Raw genomic sequence first — 13,037 nt, 5'->3', positions numbered from 1 at the left:
GCAGCTCTCTGTCTTAGTCATGACTTTACAGTGGTTTTAGCAGCAAAGATGAGAATTTGTTACACAGCAATAGGGTTTGGGTTATTTGCATTCTAGTTTCCTGTTCATGCTGCATGTAGCTGTGTGATCTTTCTCTGGTTATCGGCCTGTCTGAGCCCTCGTGTTTCGTACCTGAACGATGGACAAAAGATATTACTTTGGTCTAAGGAAAAGATGCAATGGTTGAAGGGAGTAGTAATTGTGGGTGTGTTTCTAAAATTGCAGAGTGTTTGACGGAAAGACTTACTTTGGGCTGCTCACCATCCGATTCAGTGTCGCTGTTAACAAAGTAGTAACAGCCGCATTGTTTATATCATAGAGATGGGAAGCAATGGAGGCCACTGAGAGCCCAGTTTTTGCTCTTCTAAGAGTAGTTCATTTCCATTCATGTTTTGTCTTTGACACACAAAGATCAGAAAATGTAGAGCTTGTGAAGGGTCACACGTCATTCATTAAAGTGATTCTGTGTAACATAAGAAGGACTTTTAGTTGAGCGGTGGCTCTTGGGTGTGGACTCTAGGCCAGCAGCAGCCACATCAGCTTGGAACTTCTGAGAAATGCAAATTGTGGGGATGGAGAAATGGCTCAGTGGTTGGGAGCTCTTGTTGGTCTTGCAGAATTCCAGAATTTAGTTCCTGGCATCCATGCTGTGTGACCCACAACCAACTGTTAACTCCTGCTCCAAGGCATTTGGAAGCTTCTAGACACGCACACACATATACACACACATGTACACACACACTGGTTAAATAAATGAGCACTCTCAGGTGCTACCCGGAACTACCAAGTCAGCATTTTGGGGATTAGGACATAGTGATGTGTGTTAACTAACAATTCCTATAGGTGACCCCAGTACTCAGTTATCTTGGAAGGGATTTATCTACTTCTTGACTGAAAGATCTGGAAAAGGCCACCCTTTCTCTACAGTATGGATTTGCAGCACTGGTGTCCAAGCTTGGGCAGCCATTACTGGATTCCTTCATGTGTATGCCCTGTTACCGCCTATCCAGCATCGGAAAAATCTGGAATGCCATTCCAGTTGCGTTTGTTAGGAGGCTGACTTCAGGGTGTGGGGAAATTAAAGCAATTTATCACAGTCTGTTTTTCCCTCAGTGACAGGAGAAATGAGCCTTAGCAGAACAAGGCTTCAAATTGGGCTCACTACAAAAAACCACGCAGCTTGACAAACACAGTTGAAGGAGGCTGACATTTGTTTTGATTTTCTCTTTTGAAAACAATTCCATTTCTAAGCAGTACCAGGCATGCGGTGTGCTCAGGAGCCGCTGCAAACGGAGCCCTCCTGTCTGTCCCATGGGTCACACACAGGAGACACTGCAGACGGAACCCTCCCATCTGTCCCACGAGCCACACATAGGAAATGCTGCAGACAAAACCCTCCCTTTCTGTCCCATGGGTCACACTCAGAAGACACTGCAGACGGAGCCCTCTCGTCTGTCCCACGGGTCACACACGGAACCCTCCCCTTCTGTCCCACAACCACACACACGAAACACTGCAGACGGAACCCTCCCGTCTGTCCCACGGGTCACACATGGAACCCTCCCCTTCTGTCCCATAAGCCACACACCAGAGGAGATGCTGTAGACAGAGCCCTCCAGTCTGTTCCACGAGCCACTATTATCATTTTTTTCCTTTAGGCTCAAGGGCTGAGGAACTATGTCTCTTTATACACAGTGAGCACTGTTATGGGAAGAGGAGATGGTAGTTTGGTTTTTTGTGTATTTTTGTTTGTTTGTTTGTTTGTTTTTGCAAGAGGAAAATGTCTGGGTGGTACAGATATGACCTGGTCAGGCTTATTGAACTCAGCCACACTCTTCATTTGAATATTGGTTGTCTTCAAAGCAGTCATAACTACAATGAAGACCGTGCAATCTATGAAGCCGATAATTTGACTAGTTTGCTTTTCACTGTAGAATCCCATGTCTTCCTGAGCTGTTTGAAGAGAACTTAGAGGCCCTTGTTGAACAGGAAAATGGTGGGAGAGCATCAAGTGCCCTGGTGTCCCCGTGGAGGCCAGCAGGAAGAAAACGCATGGGACATCATTCATTCCTTACTGTGCCTTTGAGTCAGTTCTGAAAATCCACACCCACCAATTATATTTAAAATAAAGAAATTTCACATTTGATATATACTTAGGATTGTCTGATGTATTTTTTCCCTGATGTTGGGTATTAACAGGCAAATTCAAGATGTTTGCCACACTGTCCAGCTCTGATAGCAGCTGATGTTTATTGAGTAAAGAACCAAGACAGGGTGCATACTTCCTTGTTTCTGTTATACTGTTGATTGTTCATAATAACTCCACAGGCTGATAATCACCCATGATTTCTAAGAGAAACCTGAACTGCACAAAGTTAAATTGGTACCCAGTGTTGTAGAGCCACTGTTAGTCTGGATGGATGTGTGAATCATTTTGGTGCAGAAGCCAGCATCTAAACCAGTGTGTTTCAAGCTATAAACTGAGAAGTTACTTCCCATGAGTTGCCAACAGCATTTTGAAACACTGACTAGAATGGCAAACACCTAAGTGTCTCATGGACTTTGGGTGGATAAACCTTTATTCCCGAAAACTGTTTGAGTCCTAGAGTTTAAGTGTGTGGGTGATATAAGCACACCCCTGCAAACTGGGCAGTGATGTGAGCGTGCTTTACTATGTCTGCTCAAGTTTGAATGCAAAGAATGGGAAGGGGGGAGGAAAGGAGGAGAGCAGAAGGGGAGAACACGAAAAAGCGAATGAATAACAACTGTGGAAGACTGGGAAGGAGGGGAAGGAGAGGCGATGAGAGAACAGACTATTTGACAGAGATGGGGGTTCGGGGTGTGCTGGGGGAAGGAGCAAGTGGGGAGTTCGGTGGGAAGCATGTGGTTCTGCCCAGCAGGTCTCCCAGCACAGGCTTGGTGGTGAAGCGGGAGATCCTTCGACAGATTTGGTTCTCATATATGTCTCATGCTGTGGAGCAGCTCCTCCTGGCTAGACAGAGCATATGCGCCCTACCCTAGAAACTGCCAAAGACTGTTGGGAATATTGTAATTTTTGTCAGTGGACTAATTATGATCCCACTATGTAGCCTCTTGGGTTTGTTTGTTTGTTTTGTAGTGGAAGTGTAGATAAGGAGAAGATTGTAAAGTTCCTTTGGGGGCTGGCCTGATGGCTCAGCAGGGGCGGCTGATGGCCCACACAGTGGAAGGAGAGCGTTGATCCCCCCCATTGTCCTCTCACCTCCACATGCACACGGCAGCATGGCAAAACTCTGTGAAAGATGAAGTGCAATCTTAAAATTTTAAGTCTTCTTCTGCTGATAAGTCTACAGCTAGTGTTCTCTTTCAGAGAATTCTGGAGTCCGCTCATGAAAATCCCATTTTATACAGGTATAGAAATCGGGCAGAAGTTCCGTTACATTTCTCTGTACACAGATGTTTCCATAAGCAGCTTATGATGGAGTCTGCAAGTTGCATAGCTCAAGTATCTATATATTAATTTTACTGAGGAAGCCTGAGTTCTGTAAATGGAATCACCTTGCTCAGAGTTTCATACACAAGCAGGCAGGAGTCAGACCCCAGTCCTCTGACCCCGAGTGCTACACTTCCCTGGTGCTCTGACCCCAAGTGCCACACTTCCCTGATGCTCTGACCCTGAATGCCACACTTCCCCGGTGCTCTGACCCTGAATGCCAGACTTCCCCGGTGCTCTGACCCTGAATGCCAGACTTCCCCCGTGCTCTGACCCTGAATGCCATGCTCCCCCAGCAGATAGAAAACAGTAGCACTGTATTAAAAACACTACTGTGTGTCGCAAGTAAGAACAATAATTCTGTTTGTAAGTCAGAATGATGCAAAGCCTCACCCGGCTTGCAGTAGAGTATCAGTATGTAGTGTCCTCCTCTCACACCCAAAGGTTTCCTCTGTTACTAGTCCCCACTGGTAATTAGAGTTTATAATGCCATGCCCCATGCAACACATTCTTGGCCATTCTTTGTTGATATTCTTACGGGTACACCTCTGTTTTAGTGACTAGTGATACCATGCCAAATAACTTGGATTTATTGGCATCAGCTTACATGAACAATCTTCCCCTTTCTTTTTTCTTTTGAATAAATGTCCTATGTGGGTATAAATATAGCCCTGCTATAGCAAACTCCATTTGAAAAACCTGAATCCATAGCCTGTTAGAAAAGAGTTGTGATATCTTCCTCAGTTTGGCCAAATGTCATTGTTAAATATCCTACCCATCTTACTTTGTCCCATCACTGACATTTCCTTCCCTCCTTCCTTCCCTCCTTCTGTCTTTTTTCTTTTCTTTCTTACAAGAAATTTCCAGAAGAATATTAACACACTTTCCTTCCCATTCTTTCAGCCACAAAGTTTTGTGTGTTGCATAACAAGGCCTTGCTGTGGTGTCTATCTTTATTTCTCCCCTGACTCCCTTCATTTTTAATAAGGACTCATGTAAAAAGACGATTATTTACTCTTGTCCCATGCTTCTGTTCTCTTAACTTCAAAGGTTAGTGTCCCTCTCTCTACTGGTTTAATTTTGCCAAGTGCTGACTATATCCAGCAAACACTTTCAGGAAGCTAAGAGTCAGCACCGTGCTCCAAGGAAGCTTTGTCAGCACCAGTCTCCGAAGATACACAAGGCTCCCAGCTTACCCCGTTATGACTCCGATGACAGCAGTTGCTGCTTATTCTCTGTTTCAGGGATCCCAGAAGACCCGCTGGTTGCTGAAGAGTATTATGCTGATGCATTTGATTCCTGTTCTGAGGAGAGTGAGGAGCAGGAGGAAGAAATGGTGTTCTCAGAGGCAGAGGGAGAAATGAGGGACAAGGGAGCCCCACCTGCTTACAGAACAAACCAACAGGTACCTCCTGCTCTCAGAAGGATTTGTCGCTGTCCGGGGTGCTGACTGGACTTGTTCTAAGAAAGAGCAGAGGAAGTCTTGAACCTGGAGTTGATATCAGGGAGCCCAGGAATACTAGGAACTCCATAATGGCTCCGTGTAATAAGTCTTTACTTTCAGGGGGCAGGCGGGCAGACTCCATGAAGTGACCAGACTCTGATCGCACTCTGTTGGGAGGGAAAGGGCTAGCGGGCTCACTGCAGGAGGACAGGCTGTGTGACACGCGCTACAGTGTCTGCCCGCTGAGGAGCTCCTCTATACAGTGGACCACTAAGTGCTGAGGTGTCGCTTTCACAGGCACAGTGGGTATTTTATCACTTTCCTGCCTGTAATCATGTTTTTAGGCCGGTTTACAAATTCAGTGCAAATACAAATGTATCAAGATGGATTCCATCTAGGAGTTAAGACTTAAAGAATCTGAAACTGGAGAATGTTCTTTTTAGCTTCTTGCAATGCAGCCTCCAAGGGACCATCGTTTGGTGCAGCATTGGCTCTCTCTGTGTAGGTGCTATAGTGGTAGAAATGCTTAATTAGAAAGCCTGAGCTAGTGTTTGTGATAGGCTAAGAAATGACACTGGCTTGTGCCTTTTTCTTTTGATTTCTGGAGTGGAAAGGAAGTTGTACACAAGTCATTCAACTTTTTTATTGTTGAAACAGTTTCTCACTGTTTCAAGCCTGGGCTTGAACCTTCAACTTTCTGACTGACTTCCTGAGTGCTGGGATTTTAGGAATGTGCCACCATGGCCAACCACAGAGACATTCTGAATAAAAACTAAGCAGTCTACCATAATATTAAGCAAAATCCATAAGAAATGTCTCTCAAGTTCTATAGACCAGGTGAAGGAGAGAGAAGGCAACCAGGAGGGTGTAAGAGTAGACCCAAGCTGGGACTGAAGAGACGCTTTAATGATTAAGAGTGCTTGCTACTGTTGCAGAGAACCTAGGTTTGGTTCCCAACTCTAATATGCAGGCAAAAATTCACACATATAAAATAAAAATAAACAAATGATTTTAAAAAGGAGAGTCAATCAAAGGGAAAAGTTAAGATAAAGAGAAAGTATGGGAGAATATAAACAACAAATATTAGAGGAGAGGGCAAATAATTGTTAGCAAAAATGCAGGGCAGAAGAGGGGCGGGGTTCCAAATGCTGCAATAAGTCTGTTCCTTACACCTATTCCTCTTTCTCCCTGGGGGACTCTGGGGAAAATGTACTTATCACCTCAAGTTAAAATTATAATTTCCATTTACTTTTGCATCATCACTACAAAGAGTCTAAACAAATATTGTGGTAATACTGCATTAACTTCAACCCATGCCTATGGATGGAACACATGGCAAACAAACACATGCCCAGTCCTTGCTCAGTTCATCAAACGAGGAACTCTGAATTACCAATATTATCATTTAAAATAGTTCTAAGTATACCAAAGCCAATTCGGAAACACACATAAATAAAATCTGTTACAAATACCAGCAGAGTCAAGAAATAGAACTTTGCCAGCCCCAGAGGCACCATCTCTGGCTAGCTTTTATTACAGTGTTTTGTGGGAAGTCAGATTGCCCTTAAATAAGTGTAGGCCTTCCTACTTCTATGGGATGTTGTTACCTTGTACACACTACTGAACTTCACTGTGCTTCAGTGTGCTAATCTGTACAATGGGAGAAAAGTGGCTCCTCATTGTAGAAGGGTAGATGGAGTGATCAGCCTAAAGCATTTCCAGTCATGCCCAGATCAGACTTAATTATCACATCAGATCCGGACTCACATCTTATTACATACTTAATAAATACATAGTAATTTAACCATTATTATAAAAATTAGTTATCTTGCTTTTTTAAATGTACTGCCCAAAGTCTTTAATGTGAAAGTGAGATGTTACAGTTGCAATATTTTAAAAACTTCTTTCTTCTTTCTCAGTGCAGATGGTAAATATAAGGGCAGGGATTTGCTCTCTGGGGTGTGTATCTGCCACATGTTACATGGCCAATTGTGATTGATTTTAAGTCTGTTGTGATTAGATGCAATGACACTTCCCATGCGTGGTATTTTGTCCCTCAGAGTCATGTTGTCTTGTTCCCATTTTCAGTGAAGAAACTGAGTGTCTAGGAGAAAAGTAGCTCACCCACAGTGGCACCGCTGGGAGGGATCAACACTGTGGTTCCAAGTCTGAGCGGTCAGCCTCAGGCCAATGCTTTTCCCTGGGCTGCAAGGCAGATTAGCATGGTCTGACAGAGTGGAAGTGGGGATTATGGTAGGGTAGTCTGTGATAGGGACAGATAATCACAGCTGCAGTTTAATCTGGTATTCGTTCGATACGGTTTCTCTTCCTCCAGAGGTGGTGGGTGTGGCTGTGCTGGGCACCCTCCCATTCTTGTAGGATCCTTGTGTCAACAATACACAAGTTGCTCTTCTGAGTTCAGTGTTGGTACCCCAGTCACTTTTGGCTTTGTGAAGTGCATGAAGCTTGCGACTGTCTCTGGAATCGCTTCTTTTCTTCCCGACTTTGCTCCTGACTCCTGAACATGCTAGGGTCTGCTGAAGTAGCAATACACCCATGGACTCTGTGTGTATAACCAGATCCATGGACTCTGTGTGCATAACCAGATCCAAACTCTTTCCTGTTTTGATGGAGGAAGTGATGTCTGAAAGACACCAGCCCCGGGCTTCGTTGTGAAGTTCTCTGAGCCAGCCTCTTTAAGCAGCATTGCCTTCAAAGCTGTTGAATGAAACGCCCAATTACTGCTGTCTCTCTACTGTGCTGAGCAAAGCATCAATAATACCTTTATCACAAGCCATTATCATGCTGATGGCTCCGATGTGACATCTGGGTCACCAGATTGGAACCATGCTCCTAGCTCTCACGAGAGTGGGGTTTACAGCTGCCATCAAAACAGGTTCTCTGTGGCAGCCATGGGACCTGTCACTGAGCAGTAAACCATGTGTTCTCACAGACAAGCCTTAGGGCTGCAGACTGGTGCATGTTGTCATTAATTCTTCATGTCCCTTACTGCCTGGACTGTCATTCCCTCTCCAAGACTAGTAAATGACCAAGGACACTGGCAAAAGCACTCGATAGAAGTGACCCACTGCTCTCTCGGGAAAGACTGTAATGAAGGCTCTCACTGAAGTTCCCTTAAAAGGCTCCTCAGGCCCCTGGTGTTTGCTTCCTGAGGTGAGGGGTTGCAGAGGCCTGGCTTTCCAGCCAATATGGAAGTTCTCCGGTTGTTCTGGATTTGACATTCTCCCAGCAAGCAGTGGCACTAGGAAAAGCAGATACACTGCAGTGCTGGTAAGGCCTGAGGGTCCTCTGAGGACCAACCAGGCTGTCCTGAGGTTGCTGTCAGAGCTAATGCTGTAGGGAGAGCCAGTGCTTCAATCAGCTCATACTTACTACAGTGGTCACAGCCCACGTTCCTGGGGTGGCCTTTTGATGGGTCAGTACCTTATATTCTGGGCTAGCACAGGTCTTCTGGGAGAGACGATAGGGCAGGATAAGAGATGCAAGGGATATCCCTGCGGAGTAGGTGGGAGATCCTCAGGTTATGAGACATCTCCAAGAGAAGAGATGAAAACAGGAAAGAAAAGAGGGAGGAAAGGAGGGAAGGAGAGAAGCATGGATTGGTTATACAGTTTTTGGAAAGGCTGGTAGGCCACACAGGGCAAAGGCTGCTGTTGGCATGGTTGCAAGAGTCCTGTGTTGGGCAGGAATGGCCCAGCTTTAGCACCCGCTCTGAGTCCGCATTGACTGGAAGCTCCAGGTTAGAGTTCTGTGTCCTTTGACCCCTCTGATGAATCCTGATCTTGATCTTTCTGTGACTGGGGTGTAAGGAAGCTCACAAGGAAACTGAGGCTTGCTGGGTTTCAGCTAAGATGCCCTATTGCAAGCGGGCCACTGTTTCCACAGGCTCTCTTCTGTGCAGCCATGGTGGCGGAAACGACAGGTCGAGGCAATAGTGGAAAGGCAGCCAAGGCCCGCTTTACTATATAGAATTGCCGAGCATATATACAAGGCTGACCTTGTGCCAGTTCTAGGGAAAGTGCAGACCTGTGAAAAGTAAATAAGCACCAACTCTCTCCTGCTAAGGGATGCAAAATTATTTTCCTGTGTGATTTTTCAAATAGACGATGCTAGAACTTTGAACCTCAGTAGGGACACTGCTTTGCCTTCTATTTTAAAAATCATTCCAATAATGACCTAATTTAGTAAACTGCATACACAGGAGGCAACATGTTTTGTCCTGCATTGACGTTAGAAGTCACTGTTATTTCTAAAAGGCCTGTCATGCGATTGCAGGCAGTTGAGCTATTTCTTCCCCAGTAACTGCATTGCTGTGTCACAGCCAAGCCCACTAAAGTGTAAGGTGTACTTCCAGCTTGGTGTGCCATTCCTGTGTGGTGACTGGCCTCTGTAGCCTCAGTGACTGTTGTTCAAGCAGATTGGTGGTCCATTCCTGCAGGGTGACTGGTCCATCTTGGTGTGCCGTTCCTGCAGGGTGACTGGTCCATCTTGGTGTGCCGTTCCTGCAGGGTGACTGGTTTCTGTAGCCTCAGCGACTGTTGTTCACAGGAGTGTCTTGGATGCCCCAGTTTCTGCTCCTATCCTGGTCTAGCCTTGATGCCATAATTCTTCTCCTTTTCCATCCCTTGTTCCTTGTCCAGTACAAAGTGTAGCTCATTGCTGGCCACTCTGGGATCCCCAGACCTCACTGGGAAAGGCTGTTCCTAGAGCTGGGGGATTACTAGGGAAGTTAGTAAACAAAAAGGAAAAGAGATGCTTAGGACCTAAAGACAGCACCAAAATGCATGAAAATGGGTAGTGACGTAATGACTTCAAATCCTGGATCAAACACAGGACCAAGTTGCTGCATGCTCTGTGGAGTTTAAATGAGGACTCATCTAGAACTGGCCTTGAGATTATTCATCTGCCAAAACTAAACGTATGTCACAGGACTTCCTTTTGGGGTTGGAAAGTCTTTCTCTTTTTGGCCCAATAACTCCCTTGATTGTTGGCCTGTCTTCCTAGACTGTTGGGCATGTGTTGGGTAAAGAGACTAAGCCGTTAAAGACCAGGCAGAGGGACTGGCTAGAGGTCCCTCTTCTGCACCACCAAACCTCCAGGAATGGGGTGCAGCAGGGGAGTCAGGTCTCAGTGGCTCCTGGAAAAATCTGTCCCTCTGTCTTGGGTCGATGTCACGCCATCAGCCCCACTTGGTTGTTTCTCCTCCTCACCCATTACATTTCCAAACTGCAGTCCATGGCTCCTGAGTTCTGTGGTTGGATATCGTGAATGTCTTCAAGACTCCGAAGCAACCCATAAGCCCTGACTTGCAGGGACTCAGGGCCTTAGTAGGAGGCACCTACAGCTAGAGGGCTTTACTAATGCAGAGCAAACGAGGACTTTAGCCTGGAATGTGGACCCGTGACAGCCACATGTCAGCAGCTCTGAATTTACAGGAGGCATTTAGTGTTTTGGGAGCCAGCAGGGCTTGTTTGCACTTGGAGTTTAGAAGATGTGGCTCTGTGTACCTGTCACCAAGTACACTAGGGAAGAAGGCAACCTCAACAGTGAGCTAGGAACTCTGATCTCAGCCTCCTAATTCCACAGCAGCTCCACAGAAGTGCCAGTAACCCTGTCCCCTGCTCTGGGTAGCAGCACCCTCTGTCTTCCTGTGAGCTATGGATGGAGCAAAGGCCTAGTTGCTAGTGAGACCCAGCTAAGGTCCACAAGGCAATCTGAATGTGCAGGAAGAGGCACCACTGTGTCGTTTAGGTTTCTTCTGTGACTTAGGACTATTGTGGATATGGTTTGCAGAACAGTAGACAATTGCTTAGTAATACAGCTGACTGAAAAGAAAATAGGTAGATTATTAATTGTGTGTCCACCTACATATCACATCCTCAGTGGCAGAGGTACAGGGTGTGTGGAAGAGAGCCAACAGACGGCCCTGCCCTGTGCGCATTTCAGACTCATGTGCTTAGTACTATCTGTGATGTGCTGTGCTTGATAGGTCTTCCAGTCATCAGCCTGTCTTCCTAGAAGCCTGGACTTGTGTGCCTAGTCATGTAGCCAAGAACAGATCCTGAAATCAGTATGTCTGAACGTGAGCTCCTCGACCCCTCTGCAGCTCCTCCTGAGTCAAGCTCCACTCACCTCCTTCTGCTCACCCTCATATCCAGTCCATCAGCAAAATCTATGCACTTTTCTTCCATGGCACACCGTGTGATCACAGCTTAGTATCTCTAACCTTGTAACTTCAGCTGGAGAGCTTCGCAAGAGCTTCCAGCTGTCCTCTCTCTTTCCCACCTCTCTCTCTCCCTCCCTCCCTCCATCTTCCTCTCTCTCTCTCTCTCTCTCTCTCTCTCTCTCTCTCTCTCTCTCTCTCTCTGTACCCTTGCATCTCACTCGGAGTCTACACACACAGGCCCTCCACCCACCTCCTCCATCCTCATCACCATCACCTCACCCTGGTCCCTTATCTACTCTCCCTGAGGGCCCCCCACTGTGCCAATGCAATCACACTTGCCTCCTCCTTGGAGATCACCAGACATGTGTGTGTCTTTAGCAGCCTGTTATGTTCTTCCCATAAGATGCACAAGCAATATTAGAGCCATCTGTCTTCAGGTCTTTGCTTTGTGTCATCTTATGGTAGAGGCTCTGCTACATTAAATCAAGTCCCTCTCACTAGCGGGAGCATTCACTCTTCAGCCCTCCTGCTTTCTTTTTCTCTATAGTCTTTTCAACATCCAAGTCACTACTATTTGCTAGTTCCTTCACTTAAGGTCTGTGTCCATACTCGAGGGAGATAGAAGGTAAGTATTGTACTCACGGCACCTTTTAAGAATATTTGCCACAGAGGAAATTCACAGTAGATATTGGGGGTGCATGCACAAACAACAAATAAATGGATGAACACCCACGGGGTAGAATCCAGTTGTGCAGGCAGCCAGGAAATAAATAAAATAAACACAGAAATAAAACAAGTGAGACAAAGGAGCATAGCTTGGAGGGAAAATGGTGTTGGGTGCTGTGCAGAGGGCTGCTAAGAAGAGTCAGGAAGAGCTTTCAGGAGATGAAAGTGTGCCTACCCCTTGAGACAAGGAAAGGGAGTAGGAGCTTATGTCAGAGAGAGCAACCCATATGTCTGAAGCCCCAGGTGATAAGGAGGCCATAACTTGTACCACAAAGGGCTCCTGACCTCTGGGGGAAGAAAACAGATTGTAAGTGAGAGGCCAACTCAGTGCAGAGTAACTAAAAGCCTTGAGATGTGTCAGAACTGAGCCTGGTGTAGCTTAGGGTTCAAACGCATGCCTAGTATGAGTAAAACCACCAGTACCAAAGGGGGGCTGTGGTGGAGAAAAAAGGAGGGGAAGGAGGAAAGGAGTGACAGAGAGGAGGAGAGAGAAACCTGTGGTGACAGAAATCATGACAGTGTTGCAGGGGAACTGGAAGGATGTCAAAAGGACTATGTGGGGGCTGGGGAGTATCTTCACTTTGGCTGATGTCTGTTCAAGCATATTCATTCTTGAGAAGTTCTGCACACCTGAGATCTGTGTGCCTCCATCTCTGCCAAGTTTGCTCACCGAAAGTAGCTTTGATTCAATACTGCCCCGAAGAGGGGATCAGGAACTGGGGCTGGGTGGCAGCGTTTGCAATTGTGAGCCACATCTGTCCTGCTGCTTCCTGGCTGTAGCTGGCCGGCCAGTCAGAACTTTGTAGAGTTGGGAAGATGTGATCTCTCTGGAAGAGGTGGGTCCAGAATGGCCTTGGCTTAGTAGAAAAGATGACTGGGGATTGTTTCCCCAGGTGGGATAGACTCTAAGTGCACAGGGAACAAGTAAAAGAAACCAATTCCTTAAACTCTGCATGTCCACTGGCACCAAGGAGCACTGAGTATGACAACATGCCAGGGTCTCCTGAGGTGGAGCCATCATGAAGGGTATATCTGTTTTGTGTGTAGATCTACAGAGCTGAACTTACTTGGGGTTGTTTAACAGATGGAGAACACGGGCATACCACAAAGGCATCCACACACCCCTTTGAGAAGCTTTTAGCCACTGGAATATATAAGACACTTCTGTA

At 46.2% G+C, this 13,037-nt stretch overlaps 1 protein-coding gene across 1 annotated transcript in view; it reads left to right on the top strand.

Moving 5' to 3' along the window:
* The window catches only part of Nek11 (NIMA related kinase 11), a 216,577-nt gene that overhangs the window by 153,811 nt on the left and 49,729 nt on the right, over window positions 1-13,037 (top strand). The window contains 1 exon segment of the mRNA XM_057767840.1: window positions 4,756-4,916. Within this exon segment, the coding sequence (XP_057623823.1) occupies window positions 4,756-4,916 (161 nt within the window).

The sequence above is a fragment of the Chionomys nivalis genome, chromosome 4, assembly GCF_950005125.1.
Source record: "Chionomys nivalis chromosome 4, mChiNiv1.1, whole genome shotgun sequence".
NCBI classification, from domain to species: domain Eukaryota; kingdom Metazoa; phylum Chordata; class Mammalia; order Rodentia; family Cricetidae; genus Chionomys; species Chionomys nivalis.
Note: the sequence above shows the minus strand (reverse complement) of the source record. Positions and strands in the feature narration are given on the sequence as shown.